We start from the raw sequence: 22,939 nt of genomic DNA, 5'->3' as shown, positions 1-22,939 counted from the left end.
TTTTTTTTGCTGAGAAAGCAGGATTTATTGAGAGAACAGAAAAGCTCCCACAGTTGGAGGGGACCGAGGGGGTGGCTGAGGCTCAATTTCTTAAGCAACCTGAAGAATAGTTACTTCACCTTATAATAACTGAAATCTTAGAAGACTGAACTAGTACCCCAAAATGATAGTTTTTCACTAAGATTATTTTGGTTTTATTATGAAGTTAAATTTATTTACTCAGTCAGAAATACATATATTGCAACACATTAATGACTGTTTTACCTATGAAATACTTCTCTCCTACATTTCACACATGTATTTGTGTAACCATCCCAATCAAAATCAAACTGTTCTACCACAGGGCTCCCTTTATGGCTACCTTCTCCTTCCCTTCATCCCTAACGTCTGGCAACTACTGATCTGCTTCCTGTCTCTATAGCTTTTGTTCTTTCAAGAATGTTACATAAACAATCATATAGCATGTAAACTTTTTGGTGGTTCCCAGTTTTTGGCTGTTAGAGATGAAGCTGCTCTCTACATGTGTTCAGATTATTATTTGAAAATAAGCTTTCATGTCAGGGATAAATGTTCTGGAGTACAAATGCTGAGTTGTACATTAAGTACATGTTTAGTTTTTATAAGAAATTGTCAAGAATATTTTCCAGAGTGGCTCTATCTTATAAGTCACCAGCCCAATTTCTCTTGTGTCCTGGCTGATCAACTCTGAAGGTTATCTTTTGAAGTTCTGATCTTTTCTTTTGGCTTTTCCCCACAAATGGCAATAGTCCTTTTAGAATTGAAATCAACTGTAGAAAGGTTACATTTAGTCCATCATCCCTTTATATTGAAAGTAGAAATAATCCCCTTTACAACATTTGATCATAATTTCCACTTAAAACTTGTGAGGGAATAGTGGCTTGTGTAGATGGTTTGAAAGAAGTGACCATACGCCAACCTACATCAAGCATTGTAGTTTCTTATATATCTAGCAAATGGTCCAAAACTTAAGATTCCTGAGCCATATTCTTCCCCTAAAGAATCAATTTCTAGCCAGGCCCAGTGGCCTCAGCCTGTAATCCCGCGCCTTGGGAAACTGAGGTGAGTGGATTGCCTGAGCCCGCGGGTTTGAGACCCACCTGGGCAACTTGGTGAGACCTCATCGCTACAAAAAATTAGTTCCAGCTACTTGGAAGGCTGAGGTGGAAGGATTGCCGGAGCCTAGCAGGTCGAGGCTGCAGTGGCCGCTCCCGGCCACTGCACTCCAGTCTGGGCAACAGAGTGAGACTCCAACTCAAAACAACAAAAAAAAAGAATTTCTGGGGCTGGACAGAGGAGTAGAACAAGTTCCATATTAGCCTTCCAAACTTTAAGAACTGATGATCTTTGCTTCTGCATATTTTGAGTGCTTTTTATGTGCAATGTATGTTTAAGCAACAGACGAATCAGTACATATATAAACAGAATTCCAGTGTGAAGTAGAATTATGTATAATAAGAGGTGCAGAAAGCTATGAGATTCAGGAAGGCATTAAGGAGTAGAAAACATTTACAATGATGGTAGGGATATTTCTTTAATAGTAATTTTTATTATATATACTAAGCTCAGTATTCATGATACACTGCTTTTTCAAGGTGGCTGTTCACAAGTATAAACCAATTTGTGCATTATACTCCGGATGAAAAATCATTACATGCTTAATCAATTTCTTCTAAAATTTCAGATGAAGAATTTTCATTTGAGGAGGCATACAGTCATAGGTACTCAGTTTTTGACAATTATAAGACATCATGTTTAAAACAGTAAGTATACTTACCATACAATTACATTTCAACTTGTAATTTATCTCAGTGCTGTTTTTCAAACACTTATTTACCCTCCATGTCTTGACATTCAATCATCTAAATGCAAATAAGAGCTAGCTCTAGGCCTTAATTAAATATTGTCGTATTTAAAAAGCTTACATAATTAAAAACCAAAGACAAATTAGCTGTTAAGTGACAACTTATTCAATTCTAGCATAATTTTAATTCAGAAATGGAATAGAGACTTAAAAAAAAGAAACAGTATGCTTTTAGAAATATTAAAGATTTTTTATTTGTTTACAAATTTTACTTTTTTGATTAATACAGGTAATTCTTAAATATTTCACTTTTTGTCTATAAAAATAAAATTATCCTTAATATTCCTAAACTCTTTGTTTTCCCAATAAAGCCATTGTTTTTTATATGTTAAGCTACTGAATCATAGGATTAAGTCAGTGGCACAAAACATATTATGTAGGTGAAGTAACAAATTCAGTGTTAGGTCAGGAATCAGAGTACAGTACAGTAACAGCCATACATACATAAGAGGTAGAATTCTTAATCACAGTTTTATAGAAAAGATGCAGTAGTTTATATGTGTACCTTGCTTTATTACTGATGGTACTGTAAGTTTGCATCTCACTACAAATTTAACAGAAGGGGCAAAAAGGAGGGCTCTTAATAGCAATGGTATTATTGATCCTTGTTTTTCAAGTGTTACAAGGGATACTCCCGAGACATCTGAAGCATTTTCTTGGCAAATTAAGATACATGATCATTTATGGCATTCACCTCATTTTAAAAAAGCCTCTGAATAAGTAAATCTGAGCTTCTATTCCTCTCTCAAGGACCAAAGAACAAAGGAAACATATTTCCTTCTGTACCACTCTGAGTGTAAATGAATCTATCTCTCTGGTTATAATTATTGCTTATCAAGAATTCCAGAAGTACTAACCTATCGATGGGTTCTCTATCCAAAATTTTAAGTTGATGGTTTCGAATTCACAATATATTTGTCACAAACAATACTACAAATGGGTAACTTTAAAACTGTTTCATTCATGATGAAGTTAAATTACTAGTACTTGAGTAAAACTCTACAGATTTCAATAAGCCAGGGTGGTAGAGACTTTTTGATATAGTTATTCACCTTTGGGTGTTTAGAACTTGGAATTGGTGTTTCCAGTTTTTACTTCAATGTCAATAAATAGAGTGATCAGGAAGGCCGTATTATAAAAGTTATAATAAACATTGTAATAAATATGTACTTCCAGTGCTAAACCTTACAGTAGGGCTTACATTTCATAAAATGTACCTGAATACTTATAAAAGATAATTCAAAACAATTCTTGTAAAAAATAAAACACATGGCTAAGTACAGTTTCTTCCAGTTAACTGGAAATCAATCAATCTCCTTTGATTTATATTAGAATTAGGATGTCATGATGAGCCAATCAGATTTTAGATTTATAGTTCCATTTAAGTGAACTTTATTTTGGATCAGTATTCTCAAGTTTCCCTAAATTCTTTTTTATTATTTCTGATAATTCTTAGAACTCAGGAAAGGAGATATTTGTTTATGCTAGGCCCAGATCCCTTTAGCAATATTTCCTTCACAAATGCTAGTCATAATGTATTATCTAAGTCAGTAATCATGCTAAAACTGTATAACACTGTTGACATATAATATAAAAATAAACTTATCTTACATTTAATTTTAAAATCCTCTACCTTAGCTAAGGTTTAGACAGAATGTGTCCTTATGGAGACCAAGAAAACTTTAACTATATTCTTCTCTTCAAAGAGAAAACTTGTCCTAATTTTAATGAGTGAAGTTATAACTTTGCATTTTTAAGAATCATCAAAATGTCAGCTTTTGGGAATGTAGGCTAAGTACAAAAAAAGAATACTTTCTGCTAATATTTTACATTGACTTATTTGGTTATAAAAATCTCAAAAACCTAATTGTATTTCAAAGCTATGCTTCTACTTACATTATAGGAGATATGCATATGTAAATTAGAAGACAAGGCTCAACTTTTCTCAAAGATATAGTTAATCCATAATTAGGTAATTCTCAGATTATTTATAACTTAATATATTAAAAACTTCTACAGTTATATAATTTGTAATTGTCACATTTATCAAGAAAATTCTGGGTAAGAGAACCTTGTAAAAACATACTGTTTGGTGTTCCAATTAGGCCTGAAGCTCATTTATTTAAGTCACCTATAACATTTTCAAAATGTTTTCAAAGTTAGGAAAATGTAGTTTTCATATGGCTTCATCCAATTAAACATATTCTGCAAAATATTCCTGCTATACACTGAAGTACAACTGGATCAATAAAATTATTTGCACAGAAAGTAAAGACTTTTCTTTCACATTAAAATTATACCTGTTTCACACAATAATATCTGAAAATATTTTGGAAAAGAACCATTAATGGTCTTGACTGTAACAGTTTATTGCATTTTTCTGCTATGCTTTTTCAATGTTAAGTACTTTAGCTTGGAGTTTTAAGTTCTACTTTTCCTCTTATCTTCAAATAGATTCTTCAGCATATAAACTTGAATGGCTGACACCACCACCATGACCACTAAATTAACCATAGACCAGAAATTGACTCTATCAAAGTTGCTTTCTTGTATGTTTCGATCACGAGCTTCAAATGCTCTAAGCACAGTTTGTATATGACCACTTTTGCTTAGTCTGGACTTGATGCTGTTGATGGATTCCTGGAGATAAAGGACATAATTTTACTACTAAAAAATGCTCAGCAACTTTAAGTTAATTTAAAAATGTGCTTTATGTTTTTTATCAAAATAATTTTAAGATAGGTTTACAATTCAATTAGTGAACAGGTACTACTTATATTACCTAAACATTCTCTGTAAGGCTATTAATAGTTCTCCTGATATAAATTATTGTTTATAGTTATTTAATAAGGGAACAAAACTATTTATTGAAAATAGCTAATATGAAACTATCTGAGTGGCCCAGCACCAGGAATTTTACATACATTATCTCTCTCTTAGCCCTCACACAACCATAAAAAAAAATTATGTTTTTAGAAACAGGGTCCTGCTATGCTGCCCAGGCTGGAGTGCAGTGGCTATTCACAGGCACGATCGCAGCTCACTGTAGCCTCAAACTGGCCTCAAGCCTCAGCACCTACCTACCTACCTACCCACCCCACCCCCACCCCCGCAGCTAGGACTACAGGCATGTGACACTGTGCTTGGCAAATGATTTAGTGTATTAAACCCCATTGATGATAACTGTAGGTATTATGTAACATATAATCCCATTATATAATTTGTTGTGTTTATGATATTTTTTCTTTTAATGTTAGTCTGACCAATTTAGTATACAGCAAAACACCCAATGTTTTATGTCGCAAAGTAGTAAGGAAATTAGAAAACCTTTTATTTTTAGATGTGCATACTATATAATCAAAAGCATAATGTATTTACAATACAAAAAATGTTCCAATATCACATTTATAAAACAAGCTTATCAAAATGCATTCTAAATTGCACATCTTCTGAGAAAAGCCATTTTGATAATAGGGTCCTAGTGAGATAAGTGATTTGAAACCTATAAAAGGGCTATATGAATATAAGGTAAAATAAAGCTGAGATAGGAAATGATATCAAAGTATTTATGGCAAAGATAAGAAAATCCTAGAAACATTTTCTTGGATAATACAAATAAAATGCTGATCAGTTCAATGCCCATTACTATAGTAAGGCCTCTGGATGTTAGTAACTTATTATTTTATGGAAAGACCATACTGACCAGAATGTCTTCCAGTTTCATATCCAACATATCTGTCCCAGTAATGTATTTCTTCCAATCTTCTTGTTCTTGTGCCTGTTCTCCCATATTATCCAGGATTAATTCAAAGAAAATCACTTTCTCAGAAATGGTGCTGAATGTATTGTCAAAGCAGAACATGTAGTCTCCAACTTCAGTCTCTACCCTGTAGTAAAGAAAAGTACACATCTTTAAGTTATCTGTACTTCTATGTGGGATGAGTGGAAAGACAACTAAAGGCAAAAAGAAGAAATAGTGTGGTTTATCATAGTAACTGGACAGCTCACTCGTATATTTCCTTAGTATTGAAAGATAATTTTTAATTTCTTGGGAAACAGGTAACCTGAAAATATAAACATTTGAGTGCTTGCAACTTAGACGTGCTTGGCATTTACTCTCAGTAAGTTATGGTAAATGATTTAATTTTTTGAAAAGGATAGATTTAAAAACTCAGATACAAGATAACTCATAATAAACTTTGATATTTTTACATTGCTGAAAGTAATTTTATTGTGAGTTCAATTCATATGCAAATATGACTACCAATCTAACCTTCAAGTGAGATTAATCTATAAACCGAGTTATGTTTGGCTTTCAGAAGCAGTGATGAAGGGTCCCAAGTGCTTCTTTCAAGCCTACTGATTAAGTACATCTTTGTGATACAGTTTACAAAGGTTAGAGATGAGGTCTGTGGCCAATAACTGGAGCTTTACTCCCAGTGGCATTACCTTTACTGAATAAACACCATTCACATCTAAACTGAACTTGTGATCTTGGTATTACCTTCACATTCAAGATAATTGGCCTGGGCAGAGTTAATTTAGTAAAGTGGTTTTCTAATGATTTTTTGTGGAAAGTCTAACAAGCAAAGAATTCCACAAGCTAATGACACTGCTGCTGCCCCTAAACAAATAGAAAACACCACTTCCTTGAATGAAAGTGCCTGTTGTATCTGTTGCTCTTATTCAGTTTTCACAAGACACTGTTAATTACACTTTAAGAAACTGGTCAAAAGCCAACTCAAAGCTGGGTGCAGTGGTGCACACCTGTAATCCCAGTTATTCAGGAGGCTTAGGTGGTAAGATCCCTTGAGCCCAAGTGTTCGAGACTAGCCCAGTTAACAGTGAAGACACCCATCTCAAAAAACACAACAACAAAAACCAACTCAAAACACTTGTAAGTCTACCAAATTTATAAAATTGCCCTGTGAGAACTAGTGACTCAGATGATATGTTTTAATATATATGATCTTTTATTCAGTTACAGAGCAACTGTAAATTACAAAAGCCTTTTTATAAACATTAAATCTACCTAATGTGCACATTAAAAACCTAGATACAAGACTTTTTTGTCCTCCAAAAGAAATCAGTTTTCTTTATTCTAATGATATTCCTAATAAAGGTTTGGGTATGTCTAACAATGTTTCCTATTAGATGGACTGACTTCTAAAACTTTCTAGCTGCATCTTAAGCAGCTTACCACCCAATTCTATTCCATTTCTTAAGGGTGGCTTCAGCTGGAATTGCAGTGGGGTTCTGGAGTCAGAGGTGCTCTGAGTTAAGGTTTCTTATCCTTTGTGGTGCAGCATTAGGTTCTGTTATAGCCCTCTAATATCCAGAATTTCATCATCTTTATTGCACTTCCTTTTGTCTTAGAATATCTTGTTTATAGTTCCCTTTGGTTGACTTATAGCATTATGTAATTGTGCTTGATACAAGGAGGACCCAAGATATATTTCTTTGTGTCCAGATCTTCACCAAAACTCATCTATTTAAAAACTTGTCAGCTTGGGGGCAAGTGTCATAAAGGATGCTCAGAGTTTACTACAACTTACAGGACTAAAACTGGACAAACTTTCTTCCAATTTTACAGATTATGCCTTCAGTGCTACCTTCCAGTGAATCCATGTGGGGGCGAAGAAGGTTTAAGAAACCAGGAAGAAACTAAAATGCTGAATTAAAAGAAAAGCGGGGGCAGGGGATAAGAGCTGATATTGCAAAAACAAATCTTTCTTAAACGTGTTTTCTCGAATGTCCTGCCAATGTCACATACTCAGTTCTGCGAAGAAAACCTGAATTGTTCCTTTGCTCTAACCTGAGATCACAGTTTTTCTTTTTGGACATGCCCCTGGAGACTCACATCAATCAACACTTTCAGTTTAAAAATTTCAGACCCTACTATTTTGCTTTCCTTTCCTCCAATAACTGGTAATCTGTATTTTCTAAATCTGTATTTTCTACCAATTCAATTTTACTTAAAATGTTATTGCCATGGAATGACTACTGACTCGAATTTTCACATTTTAAAACAGTTCACACTAGAAAAACAGTTCAAACTGTTGTGACTATTCATGGAAGGTTAGTATAAGTGATTTTAAAGTTTTCTTATTTCCAACTCACTGCATCATTTAAATTTTCATAAGGCTTGTATTTTGCTATCTTCTGAATATAACGCGATTCTTTTAAAGCATTTATCATCTTTTTTTTCCTATTTTCAATTTACTGTTTTTGTTTAAGCATAAGAGAGAATTACTCAGCAACATGAATGGAATTTAACAGACATACTACAAATAGCAGTGGCCAATACCTATATACCTCTTTATACTTTACACACTGCTTTCACATATTTTCTCTTTTTTAATCCTTACCATCATATTTGGAAGTAGGCATAATTGACCTTTCCAAGGTAAGTAAAATGAGGTTCAAGCAGGTTAACATACTTGCCCATGATCACATAGCCTGTTATAGGAATAGATTAAGCTTGGTTTTCTGACTTTCAAATTAATTGATCTTTCTACACTATTGCTCAGAGCCTGTTTGCATTCTTTGTTGTCTCCTCAATTATGACAAACAATTGTCCTTTGAGGATGTATTTAACTTTTGCAAAGGACTCTGAGCAAACACTGGTAAATACAGTGGAAAGCAATTTTAAAAGAAAAAAAAATGACAAATATTAAGTACTATGACCCAAACGTGGGGTATTTCCTGAGGAAATCTTTACATTATATTCTGATTAATATATTTGCTGTTATAGTACAACCAGTGAACATGACTGTTCTGAAGGACAGCATTCACTTAGACCATCCATTCTCAGTGATTGATATCGCTCAGAAAGGGGCAAAAAATTCTTGGAGATTATAATGGTTTGTGGCCCTCCAAACCTCAATCTTATGGGACAAAAGCTTATTCCCTAGAACTCTGTCTTACTTCTTGGGTATCACACAAGCAGCATGAGTTCACAGAAGATATACCAAGTGTACACAAGAACAATGCTATGAAAGAATGGTGAGTAGATGGTTGTGATTAGAGGAATTTCAACTGATCTTGCAAGAGGTGGCCTGCAACATGCCTACCAACTACCACTGGCTCTCTTGCAGATGTTTAGGTTTGATCCTAAATGCTCTTTTGGAGAATTAATTAAAACTAGTTTATATTTTATTGTTTAATTCTATAAGAGTAATTCAGCCCATTATGCCAAGTGCTAAAAAATTTCAATAATATCTGAATGACTAATATCCTACTTGAAATTGTTTTCCATATTAATTCGCTGGGTATGGTGGTGTGCGCCTGTAGTTCCAGCTACTTGGAAGGCTGAAGTGGAAGGATCGCCTGAGCCCAGCAGGCAGGGTGAGGCTGCAGTGGCTGTGAGTATGCCACTGCACTCCAGCCTGGGTGACAGAGTGAGACTCCAACTCAAAAACAAACAAAAAAAAGTGTTTCCTGTATTAAGCAAAAGTTAAAAGTTAATTTCATTAAAAAATTTTAAGATATTAATGTAACTTTTCAATCATTTTATATTTGCTAGAAAAATAAGTTTTGAATGATTAAAAATTTTAATTACACTGCTATTCTTATGTATTTATATAAATTGCTATTTTGCTTCTATAATTGATTTATTACTATATGTTATACACATATTACTATATGTGCAAATAAATTACATTACAAGTTATTCAGCCAGGCAAGTTGGCTCATGCCTGTAATCCCAGCACTAAGTTATTCAGAAAATATAGTTATAAAGTTTAATGGTAACAGCTTTCTAAATTTTAATTTGTTTTAACTTTAGTTTTAATTTAATTTGGTCATTATTAACACTGTACTGAATGAAAAGAGTAAGTTCTGTACCCTCTCTTTTTATATATAAAGCACAGATATACATACATAAACAGATAAGCAGTATATCTGTGGTATTAAAATGTCATGGGGGGATGACTAGAAAAGCAAATGTCTACAATGGCTCCAGGGCAGCAGATTGGGGAAGAGGGTAAAAATAAAAAATGGTTGAGAAACACTGACTCAGATGTATGAGCTTCAGCGTGTGTATAAAAAACAAAGATGCCTTAATACTTAACAGTCATTCCTATATTAATCTTTCTAAATCTGTGTTGATTGCTTTTAGTAGAAAGGAATTTTACTACAATGATACAAAATATTATTCAATAAAGATGCAGAGTAAATTTTCCTTGTAAGTAGAACAAAGAACATAAAATAGCCCACAATGTGTAAGTTCTCCTGAAAGTTACGGTAATATTAGTATTAGTTCAACAGTCTAAACAACTCATTTATATAAACACTCCAAATTTCAGGCAGTGCTAGACGTAGATATTACTAAAGCTGTTTAGTGCTCTGATGGAGACTTTTTTTATTAACCCTAACTACTAGAAGGACAATACTTGTTTCAAAGATTTCCTTAGGAGGCTGGATACCATGGAACACACCTAGAGTCCCAGCTATTCAAGAGGCTAAGGCAGGAAGATCAATTCAGCCCGAGAGTTTGAGGCTCCAGTGAGTTTGGGATCATACCACTGAATTCCAGCCTGGGCAACAGGGTGAGACCCTGTCTCTAGAAGAAAAAATTAAATTTAAAAGAAAAAGACTTACTTAAGAAAAATAGTGTCATGTTGAGATTTTAGTTGCTTTTACAAAATTAATATAGCTAAAAAGTTTTTGTTTGAATCCGATTTTTAGAAAGTAGATTTGTAAATTTGGTATAGTGATTAAAAGTGAGTTGGATTGCCTGGGTGTAGCTCCCAGCTTTGCTATGTAATCTTCAACTTACTTAACAGTTCAATGACTCAATTTTCTCATCAGTAAAATTATAATATTATATACCTGATAGGATTGTGGTATAGAATAAAAAAAATTAGTTCATGAAAACTGACTAGAACAATGTATAAGGTGGACTATTATACACTCAATCCTTTTCTCCCATGGTTTAATGAGAGGTAATTCTATGCAAGAAAGCAACAAGATACCTTGTCTCCTAACATTTAATTTATCTGCTAAAAGGGAGCAAATAGTTGGGGAGAAACAAAGGCAGAGAAAAATGTTGTACATTTTAAAATTCTGAAACTTAAAGAACTACATTTTTAAGTTATCCACCTAGCAAAGAGAAAACAGATAATTCTAAGTATATCAATCTAAATGGACTTTTTTTTTTTTTTTTTTGAGTTGGAGTCTCACTCTGTCGCCCAGACTGGAGTGCAGTGGCCGCTCCCGGCCACCGCAGCCTCGACCTGCTGGGCTCCGGCAATCCTTCCGCCCCAGCCTTCCAAGTAGCCGGAATTACAGACATGCGCTACTACACCCGGCTGATTTTTTGATTTATTGTAGAGATGAGGTCTCGTTGCCCAGGCAGGTCTCGAACCCGCGGGCTCAGGCAATCCACTCACCTCAGCCTCCCAAAGGCGCGGGATTACAGGCTGAGCCACCGAGCCCGGTTCTTTTTTTTTTTTTGAGTTGGAGTCTTACTCCCTTGCCCAGGCTGGAGTGCAGTGGCACACTCACAGCCATCCCAGTATCAACTTGCTGGGCTCCAGTGATCCTTCCGCCTCAGCCTTCCAAGTAGCTGGAACTACAGGTGCACTCTACCATGCCCAGCTATTTTTTTTTTTTTTTTTTTTTGATTTATTGCAGAGACGAGGTCTTGCCAAGTTGCCTGGGCTGGTCTCGAACCTGCGGGCTCAGGCAATCCACTCGCCTTGGCCTCCCAAAGTGCTGGGATTACATGCTGAGCCACCGAGCCCAGCCTAAACTGACTTTTAATACTACTGTTTATTTATTTATTAATGGTTTATACAAATATTTTCTGAGTTCTCTATAGGTAAAATGCTATTTTAAAAAGCTTTTTAAAGCTGGATGGCTCATGGCTTTAATCCCAGCACTTTGGGAGGTAGAGGTGAGAGGATTGCCTGAGCCCAGAGGTTTGAGACCAGCCTGGGCAACTTGGTGAGACCTCATCTCTACAATAAATCAAAAAATTAGCAGGGTGTGGTGGCGCACACCGGTAGTTCCAACTACTTGGAAGGCTGAGGCAGAAGGAGCGCCTGAGTCCAGCAGGTCGAGGTTGTGGTGTCTGTGAGCATGCCACTGCACTCTAGCCTGGGCAATAGAGCAAAACTCCAACTTAGAAAAAATAAAAAAAAAGGTTTTAAAATGAGTACCTTAGAAAATTATGGTTGAGACTTTTTTTCTCTCTCATTTATTCATACATGTATTCAGTATTTACTGAAAATCAATTATGTGCCAGGCACTTAAATTAATAAGATCAGTGATTTTAATAATAGTTAATACTGGCAGGGCACATTGGCTCACAAACTTTGGGAGGCAGAGGTGAGAGAATTGCCTGAGCCCAGGGGTTCGAGACCAGCCTGGGAAACTTGGTGAGACCTTGTCTCTACAATAAATTTTTAAAAACTTAGCTGGGCGTGGTGACACAGGCCTGTAGTTCCAGCTACTTGGGAGAATGAAGCAGAAGGATCACCTGAGCCCAGCAGGACAAGGCTGTGGTATTGGTGATCATGCAATTGCATTCCAGCCTGGGTGACAGAGTAAGACTCCAACTCAAAAATAAATAAATAATAATAAAAAAAATAATGGCTAATACTTACAAGTGTGCTATATGTCAGGGATGGTCTAAGTATCATACAGTAGAAAACAAAGAGTTTGGGTCCATCCTGTCTCTACCTTTCATGTGTACCCCTTCAGACTTACCTGACTTATCTGAGCCTCCCTGAGTGTTAAATGGGAATTGCAAATTAAAGACTCTATCTCATAGTAGGTTGAAAAGATTAGCTTAGAAGCATATAACATGCCAAGCCTTGTTTATGGCAAATATTAGATACGCCATATTTGTTCTTCCTCTTCTTATAAATTCACAGTTCAGTTTTAACACAATAAAAATGTTGACTAAGAAAATGCTACAAAAAAATAACATAATGGAACAGGGAAACACGTCAGTGAGATTAAAAGAGTGAAGTGAGACGTCAGAAAAGTATACATGGTCTTTTGCCAAACTCTGAACTCAAAAAGTTATGACATATATAGTTTCCTATGGTCAGATCTTTTACTTTCAGGACTTCTAATTATCTAAAAAGAATGAAGTCTGAGTAAAAAAATAAAAATTGATATATACATCACACAAAAATATATTGTACTGTTGTTTTAAGAAAGAAAACTATGGATAAAGATAATATATCCAGCAATTAAGACACATGCCTGGAACAATGGCTTTTAATTAAAATGGAAAGCTTGTGCTAATCAGAAAGGCAGGCTTAAAATGCCACAGTAGATTAAATGCAGTACCTAGGGAATGCTAATTTATTAACCAAAGCAAAGAAAAAATTTAGTCAGGATCAAAACAAAATGCCTAAACAGAAAAAGGGTAATGGAAGATGTTTTCATTTGTGAGATGACCCACTATCACGGGCTGTTTAAAATCATATGAAATTACCGAATACTGATATTTAGTGTCAAGTGTGGTAAATGTACCTGCTCTTCAGATAGCCCAACAGTATTACTTGTCCAAAGGAAGTCAACTAAAACAGAGATTACTTACGTGTGAACTCCATCTGATTTTCTTTGTTCAAAAACTAATGTTTTGCCTTCTGGAGAGGCAAGATGGAAATCAATATCTAATCCTGCTCCATCTAAAACCTGTAGAAGAAGACACAAGATAAAAACATATATTACAGATTCTGAAAATAAAAATTACATAATGTAGGTAATAGGATATAAATATTTTCTTTCTAAACCTAGAGGGAAAAGAAATCAAACTAAGTCATGTTTGGGCTAGAAAGGAATGGAAAGATCTCGAAAGGCAGGAGGATCACTTTGGGCTTGGAGATTGAAGCCATAGTGTGCAATGATAGTCCCTGTAAATGGTCACTACACTCCAGCTGGGCAATACAGTGAGACCTTTTCTCTAAAATAAAAATTTTAAAAAATAAATAAAGCTATTTGCAGGCCTGGTGTGGTGGCTCATGCCTATAATCCCAGTACTTTGGGAGGCTGAGGTGAGAGGACTGCCTGAGCCCATGGGTTTGAGACCAGCCTGGGCAACTTGATGAGAGCCCATCTCTACAGTAAATTAAAAAAAAAAAAAAATTAGCTGGGTGTGGTGGCACACGCTGAGGGGAAGGACTGCCTGAGCCCAGCAGGTTGAGGCTGCGGTGGCTGTGAACATGCCACTGTAGTCCAGCCTTGGTGACAGAGACTCCAACTCAAAAAAAAAAAAAAAGCTGTTTTCAGATATCTAAGCATTCAAAACATTCTCCTCAAGGATATCCTCTAAAAAATATATCTATTAAATCCAAAAACAATCAATGTAACTGTAAGAGGGAACAAAGAAGGGAATGTAAGGGGAGAACAAAGAAGCAGCTTCGATCTTGGAGTAGGCTTCACAGACTTCACTCCCTTCACTCCCTTCCTGAAAACTGTTTTGAAAACATCACTAAATTATTAACACCCTTATCCACTGCACCTGCATAACTGGCTATATCTGCTTCTGTAAAATTGCTTGCTTTCCGACGCTAGCAGATGAATGTGATAAGAGCCCCCAGAACATCCCAAGTTCTATCTTTAGCCCACTAGAATGTAAGTCTAAACTACTTAAGGCAGCCCTGTGTTGCAGCTGGCTGCCCTTGCTTTGGAATTCATTATCAAGCAAGTGGCCACCGGCCATGGCTGAATCTGGCTAATAAACCTCTCCTTTGTTACTTATAGCTTTGTGTCGATGTCTGTGATTTAAGCTCTCGTACCCTACTTCATAACAAAGGTAATAAGGAAAGATTTCAGTAAAACAAAATTAAAATGCAATTATTGGTAGTGGTTATCAGGCTTAATAAAAATGATTTTTAAGACTAAAAAGCTTGATTTAAAAATCATAAAATATGCTTAAAAAATATAAAATATATACAATAAAAAATAGTACCATAATGTTAAACTCAACTTCCAGATGATTTCAATGGTACATGATGGGGACAGTAGTAAAACTGTTACAAGTTTGGTTGGTTAAGAGAAAATATTAATTTTGATGATGAGAAAATAGATGTTTAAACATTAAGGAACATCCAATTTGGCAATATAATACACAGATAGCCAGAAAACCCTCCCACTATAAAACCCCTGGGAATGTTGGTTTATATTTTGAAACGATACTTTAACTTCATAGCCAGGGGGGAAAAGTAAAGACATGAAAACTACAGTGGTAAGTGGAAGTTTGTGGAGGGGGTTAACTTATCACAGTTAACTTAGGGGTTTGGTATTTAATCCCCATGAGGACAGAGGATGAGGCTTTCGGTCTGAATTATGTAGCGAGCAGAAACTGAGAACTATGCATAAACCTAGGATCTTTGAAGGGTCATACCTTCAGTAAAAGAGTGAAACAAAATTTAAAAAGTCCACCAGTACCTAGAGACCACAAGAAAGCTTGTCCATCTTGGTCTCAAGTCATATATGAAAAAATAATATAAACTTGTCAGATAAGTTCATCTACAGGCTTATTCATCAAACATATTTGCTGTTCACATTTTTACCACCCACATATTCAGAGACTCAAGCAGAAAAATTAATATAAAAAGTAGTCCCCCATTACGGAATGCCTGGGAGGAGTGAATGTAAAGCTTTTCTGATATCATCAACCTAACCATACAGGATTCACATTGGACATGGCCCTGCTAAGCATGGGTTTGATGGGCACCTTCTGACATGACCCCTAATGATTTCTGCCTTTCTGGGATTCATACCCTTGTGTAAAGATATAATATGGCAAAAGTGATGGACATTACTTCCTTGACAGGCTTATACAAGATTGTAACTTCCATTTAGCTAGCTCGTTCTCTCTTGCTGTACTCTCTCTTGCCTTCTCACTCAACCTGATGGAGCAAAATTGTAAGATGCTTTATGAAGAGACGCATGTGACAAGAAACATGGAAGGCCTCTGGCCAACAGCTTGTCACACACTGAAGCCTTGGTCCAACAACCTGTGAGAAATGAAGCCTGTCAACAACCATAAGCAAGCTTTCTCAGCTGAATCTAAGTGACTGCAGCTCTGTGAGACATCCTGGGCAGAAGACCCAGTCAAGCAGTGGCCAGATTCCTGACCCATAAAAACTAGAGCTAGAAAATGTTATTTTAAGTCACAAATTTGGTATCAATAACTAATGATCTTCAAATGATTTATCTTCATAAAGAAAGGGAAGTATCAGGAAAGAAATGAAAGTAAAATAAAGTAGAATTATATAAAATGCTCAGTAAAAGTCAGAGAAAGGAGAAAAAGATGGGAAAATTGAAAAAAGAACAAGTACAATAAATACAAAGGAGTTACAAACATGGTAATCCCAACAGCATCAATAAGCACTTTGTGAATGGTCTAAATATGCCAATTAAAAGACATAACTGTCAGAGTATATAACAAAATGAGACCCAACTATATCTGTCTACAAGAACCCACTTTAAATATAGACACAGTAAACGTAAATGGATGGAGAAAGATATACCATGCTAACACTAATCAAAAGAAATCTGGAGTACCTATATTGCTTTCAGACAAGGCAGACTTCAGAACAAGGAAAATTATCAGGGATAAAGAGAGAGATTACTAACTGGGTGTGGTGACTCATGCCTGTGATCCCAGTACTTTGGTAGGCCAAGGTGGGAGAATCGCTTGAGCCCAGGAGTTTGAGACTAGCCTGGACAACATAGTCAGACCTTATCTCTACAAAAAGCAAACAAAAATTAGCTGGGCACGGTGGTGTGCACCTATAGTCCCAGCTACTTGGGAAATTTAGGTGGAAGAATCTCCTGAGCCCAGGAGGTCGAAGCTGCAGTGAGCCATGATTGTGCCACTGTACTCCAGCCTCGACAACAGAGTGAGATCCAACTCTAAATAAATAAATAAATAGGGGAATTAACTATAATAAATGGGTCAACTTTCCAAGACATAACAATCCTTAATATGTTCACACCTAACAACAATGTATCAAAATGTGTGAGGCAAAAACTGAGAAAATTACAAGGAACAGACAAAACCATTATTATAGTAATGTTTCAACATCCCTCTATCAGTAACTGGCAGATCCAGCAGGTCAGTAAAGATATCGTTGAACTGAACAGCAGCATCAATCAACTGGATCTAACTGACTTCTGAGGATTACTTGATACAACAATGGCAGAATACACATTTTTCTCAAGCTCACATGGAACATTCGCCAACATAGACCACATTCTGGGCCATGAAACCCTGACTTATGCTCTCAGACTGCAATGGAATTAAGCTGCAAATCAGTAACAGATAAATAGCTGGAAAAATCCCAAAATATTTGGAGATTAAACAACATATTTATAAATACCTCACAGGACAAAGAAGTCGCAAGATAAATTTTTAAAAAATTGAACAAAATGAAAATGCGATCTAACAGAAATTTGTGGGATGCAGAGAAATCAGTGCTTAGAGGGAAATTTGTAACACTGAATGCATACATTAGAAGAAAAAAGATCTAAAATCAATAATCTAAGCATCCATCTTAGAAAACTGGAGAAAGAAAAGTAAAATAAGCCTAAACTAAGCAGCAGAAAAAAAAATTAGAGCAGAAATAAATGAAATTGATAAAAGGCGATCAACAGAGAAAAATGAAACAAAAACATGGCTCCTGGAAAAAAAAGTCAATAGCTGGACACAGTGGCTCATGCCTCTAATCCCAGCACTTTGGGACATGGAGGAGAGAGGCTTACTTGAGCTCAGGGGTTGGAGACCAGCCTGAACAACATGGTGAGACCTTGTCTCTACAATAAATCAAAAAATCATCTGGGCATGGTGGCACATGCCTGTGGTTCCAGCAACTTGGGAGACTAAGTGGAAGTATGACCTGAACCCTACAGGTCGAGGCTGCGGTGGCTATGAGCAATGCACTGCACTTCAGCCTGGGTGCCAGAGTGAGACTCCAACTCAAAAAAAAAAAAAAAAAGTCAATAAAACTGGTTAAGCTCTAGCCAAGCAAACCAAGAAAAAAAAAAAAAAAGATACAAATTACTAATATCAGAAATGAAAAATGGGTCATCACTGATGAATCTAAGGATAATAGTGGAATATTTTTATTAATCTATACCCATAACTTTGATAACTTAGTTGTAATAGAACTCTCAAAACACACAAACTACCAAACTCATGCAAGGAGAAATAGATAATCTGAATAGGCCTATATCTATCAAATAAATTGAATCAATAATTGATAATCTCTAAAAAGAAAAGGACAGGACCACATGGTTTCAATGGTGAATACTCCCAAACATTTATGGACAATATGATACCAATTTTTTATATTCTCTTTCAGAAAATAAAAGCTGAAGGAATAATTCTTGACTCATGAGGTCAACATTACTTTAATACTTAAACCAGAAAGAACTTTCTAAGAAAGGAAAACTACAGACCAATATCTCTCATGAGCATTGATGCCAATATCTTCAACAAAATATTAGCAAATGTAATTCAACAATGTAAAAAATAAATTACAATCATGACCAAATGGATTTATTCCAAGTGTGTAAGGCTGATTCAACATTCAAAAATTAATCACAGTAATTCATTACATCAACAAGCTAAGGAAGAAAAATTAGATGACCACACCAAAGGATGCAGAAATAACATTTGATAAAATCCATTATTGATTCATGATATTAAAAAAACTTAGCAAACAAAGAATAGAGGGGAACTCACTCAATTTAATGAAGAGCATCTACAAAAATCTTACAGTTAAGATTACACTTAATGGCAAGAAATTAAAAGTTTTCTCTCTAAAATCAGAAACAAAGCAAGGATGCTCCTCTCTCAATATTCCTATTAAAACCATACTGGAAGCCTTAGCTAACATAATACAAAAAGAAAATGAAATAAAAGATATACAAATTGGGAAAGAAGAAATAAAACTGTCTTTGTTCATAGATGACATGATTGTCCATGTAAAAATTCCCCCACATTGCCAACAAAACCCTCCTGGAACTACTAAGTGATTATAGCCAAGTCTCAGGATATAATGTTCATATACTCAAGTCAACAGTTTTCCTACATGCCAGCAATGAGCAACTGGAGCTGAAAATTAAAAAAACAGAAATCTACATTAGCACTAAAAGGAAAAGAAAAAAAGAAAAAAACCTCTTAGTATAAATCTACCAAAATATGTACAAGAGCTATACAAGAAAACAAAATACTGATAAAAGAAATCAAAGATCTAAATAAATGAAGCGATACACCATGTCACTGGACAGGAAGACTCAATATTGTTAAGATATCAATTATTCCCAACTTGATCTATAGATTCAGTGCAGTCCCAAACAGAATCCCAGCAAACTGCCTTGTGGATATCGACAAACTGATTCTAAAATTTATATAAAAAGACAAAAAGACTCAGAATAGCCAACACGATATTGAAGAACAAAATTAGAGGATACCTGACTTCAAGACTTAGTATAGTTATGATAATCAAGACAAGTTACAGTAATCAAGACAGTGTGGTACTGGGGAAAGAAATGACAAATAGATCAACAGAACAGAAATCACAGAAATAAGTAAAAAAGATAGGTGGTTGCCAGAGGCTCAGTGCTCAGGGGAAACGGGGTAAATAGACTTATACCACTTTTCCCCATCCATACTCCTGTCTTTCAGGTCCTTAAAGGTATCCTTCTATCTTCCTCAGCACCTCAATACATACTATTCTTTTTACCCACTGTCTTGTTCCACTCACCCTCTTATGCCTAGTGAAAGCCTGATTATTCTACAGAGCTGAACTCTACTTCTGGATGGCATTTCTCAATTTCCAGATAAAATCAAGTCCTCCTAACTGAACACACAGCCTTATGCATTTACCTTCACAGCAGTTCTGAGAGGTATAATTGTACATGTATTTATTTGTGTAATTTAATTATTGTCTGTCCCCATACTTGATTGTATGAGAACACTGACTATATTTTTACTCACCATTGCATCTCTAGCACTTTAGATAATGCTGACAAATATTAAGCACTCAATAATGATCTACATTTCTAAGTAAAGGATCTTATTCATTCTTGTATTGGTACTGAAATTTTCAGGACATCAATATAATGTGAGGTTAGTCAATTATCCAAAAATGATTCTCCTAAAACACAAAAAGAAATGATTAATAGTTTTCAGGCTGGGCATGGTGGCTCACACCTGTAATCCCAGCACTTTGGGTGGCCAAGGAGGAATTGCTTGGGTCTGGGAGTTCAAGACCAGCTTAGGCAACACAGCAAGACCTCTACAAAAAATAAAAAAATTGGTTTGGTGTGGTGGCCCATGCCTGTTGTCCCAGCTACTTGGGAGGCTGAGACAGAAGGATGGCCTGAGTACAGGAGGTCATGGCTGATGAGCTATGATAGTGCCATACTCCAGCCTGGGTAACAAAGTAAGAGACCCTGACTTAAAAAAAAAAAAAAAAAAAAAAATTCAGTATGTCACGGTAACCAAGGGCAATGCTGGATTTTAAAAACAAACTTTTAGACAAAAATCAGTAGGTTGTAGTTACTAGGAAATTAAACAAGTTGGAAAATACAAACAAAAGGTGAGGAAGTAATCTTTACCCTACAAATCCCTCCAACATTATCTAGGATTACAGATATTAAATGACTTTACCTCTTTCCTTAATCAAAACTAATCAATGGAGAGTGATTTGGAGGAACAGTCCCTTTAAGACTGACCAGAGATGCAAAGTATAAAGCTAAACCACACCAGCTGTACAACTGTTGAGGCATAAATGTAAGACCAAATTTCTTGAAGATTTACCATGTATCGGGGATGGCCTATGAGTATTTTTTAATAGATCACATTGCACTGAATATGGGCATTAACTCATTTTTTTCAAATCAACTCTGAGGTAGTTCTAATTATTATCTCTATTTTACAAGTAAGAAGATTTCACAAGTTTTAAGTGGCAGAGTCAAGATTTCAACCCAGGCAAAGGTGGGAGCTCTTAACTATCAGGTCAGTAGTTAAAATAGATTTCTTCCCTAGTATGTGGATATGTATTGAGGAATTTTAAATTAATACAAATTATTTTCTTATCTAGACTATTTCACTAATTTTGCCTCTAGTTGGTTTTCCTTACCTCTAATTTAGCTCTCCATAAATGCATCTTCCACACTTTGAGTAAACTGCTTATATCTTAAACGAACTTGTACAAAATAAGAGAAAAGCTACTTAGAATGGCACACAAGGCTACTACGATTCATGCTTCATGAGACCCAAGCCTCCTGGCCTCCCTAATCCCCTTCTCTGCTACTCCTACCCTAGACTTTACAGTCTTAAAATTTAAGAAAAAACTCAGTACTTGTAGTGTCCACTACACACTACCCATTCCCAAACACACTATGCATTTCAGAACTACGTGTCTATTCATTTTGTTGCTTTTCCTGAAATGCCCCTTTGTTTCTCACATTTCTGTCTCACTTAAGCATCTTTCTAGATCAAATTTTTTTTTTCCAGAAATCCTCTTTAAAACTCATAGATGCTCCTTTACTAGCACTTAATCGTCTTTATTGGAATTACCTGTTCATGAGCCAGTAACCCTTACTAAGCTCCTTGAGAAGAGGGATTCTTTAATTTGTCATCCTCCCTCATGCACAATTCTTGGCACAAATATCTGTTTAGTAAATGCTGAACTATCAAACTTTACTGGAAATCAAGAAATGTTGAGTTCTAGCCTCAGTTTTGCTAACTATGTGACGACTTTAGGCACTTTACTCTCTGCACTTACCTTATGCATCTATAGATAACCTAATCCTAAAATTGCTTTAGATAAAACATTCTATGTAACTTTAATTTTGCTCTGTATATGTCAGTATCTGGTGTTTTAAAAAAATTCTCCACTGGCACGGTGACTCACGCCTGTAATCCCAGCACTTTGAGAGGCGGAGGTGAGAGGATTGCCTGAGATCAAGGGTTTCAGGATCAGTCAGGGCAACTTAGCGAGCCCTCATCTCTACAACAAATCAAAAAAGTTAACCGAGTGTGGTTGCGAACACCTGTGGTTCCAGCTACTTGGAAGGCTGAGGTGGAAGGACCGCCTGAGCCCTGCAGGTCAAGGCAGCGGTGGCCGTGAACCACTGCACTGGAGTGAGACTCCAACTCAAAAAAAAAAAAAACAACCCCAAAAACAGTACATCAACTTTTGGTACAAAAGTTGGTACAAAATGGTACAAAAGTTACCATTTGATTAAAAAGTAGCGTAAAAAAAAATGGAAGGATGAAACACATCAATGTATCTTTTTTGCACTGCTACTTGAAAACATGGAAATTGTATGGGTAGAATCACCAGGATTTCTCCTAAGAAATGACCCCCTCCAAGAATGACCAAATAAAATAAGGCAACTCCCTGTAAGAGTATTATGCAGACGCTAAAAAGAAAAGAAGGACAAGTGGGAAATGCTTACAAAGCTCAAGGAAAGAAACGTTATACAGTTTTAATATAAGAGTCGATCTTATTTGATTTGACAGAACTAAAACGGAAACATACTACTGCATACAGCAACAGCCGCTTTCAAAATATTTCGAAGTCGAGCTTAGTGAAATTGTCACATGGTCACAATGCATACTCCCTAACTGAAGCGAAGATCCAGAATACGGGAATTGGGAGAAAGTGGCTGCGGGGACGCAAGTGTCATCACCCCGTCCAATGATGAACAGGAACGTGTCCCAGTCCCGGACTGTGAAATTCTCGGCATCGGGCGCGTGCTGGCCGCGAGAGCGACGGGCGAATCACGAAACAAAGACGTCGCGAGCCCTGGCCGCCTTCCGACCGGAGGAAGGGGCAAGGCGCAGTTGCGGATCCGGCCCCGCCCAACCCGGGATCCCCGGCCCGGCCCGGCCCGGCCCGGCCGAGCCTCACGCCTGCGCGCGGCCGGCGGCCCCCGCCGCTCCTGTCCCGCGTCCACGCGAAGTTTCCAGCCCGGAGCGGCGGCGCCGCGCCGCGGGGCTGAGGGGAGGCCGGCGCGCGCCGCGCTCACCTGGTACTCGATCTCCAGCGAGGCCTTCGGGGGCATGGGCTG

The 22,939-nt window shown here is 36.4% G+C and overlaps 1 protein-coding gene across 1 annotated transcript; it reads right to left on the bottom strand.

The window, feature by feature from the left end:
- Positions 1-3,829: 3,829 nt before the first annotated feature.
- TMED5 (transmembrane p24 trafficking protein 5) lies at positions 3,830-22,933 on the bottom strand. Its single transcript, XM_008074569.2, has 4 exons — positions 22,898-22,933; positions 13,440-13,537; positions 5,586-5,769; positions 3,830-4,522 (listed from the first exon to the last, which is right to left on the bottom strand). The coding sequence occupies exons 1-4, from the start codon at positions 22,931-22,933 to the stop codon at positions 4,304-4,306; spliced, it is 537 nt and encodes a 178-aa protein (XP_008072760.1). The 3' UTR covers positions 3,830-4,303.
- Between the last annotated feature and the right edge of the window lie 6 nt (positions 22,934-22,939).

The sequence above is a fragment of the Carlito syrichta genome, unplaced genomic scaffold (genome assembly GCF_000164805.1).
Source record: "Carlito syrichta isolate Samal-C Ts95f unplaced genomic scaffold, Tarsius_syrichta-2.0.1 Scaffold316491, whole genome shotgun sequence".
Lineage (NCBI taxonomy): Eukaryota > Metazoa > Chordata > Mammalia > Primates > Tarsiidae > Carlito > Carlito syrichta.
The sequence above is the reverse complement of the archived record's forward strand: the minus strand, read 5'-3'. Positions and strand labels throughout refer to the sequence as shown.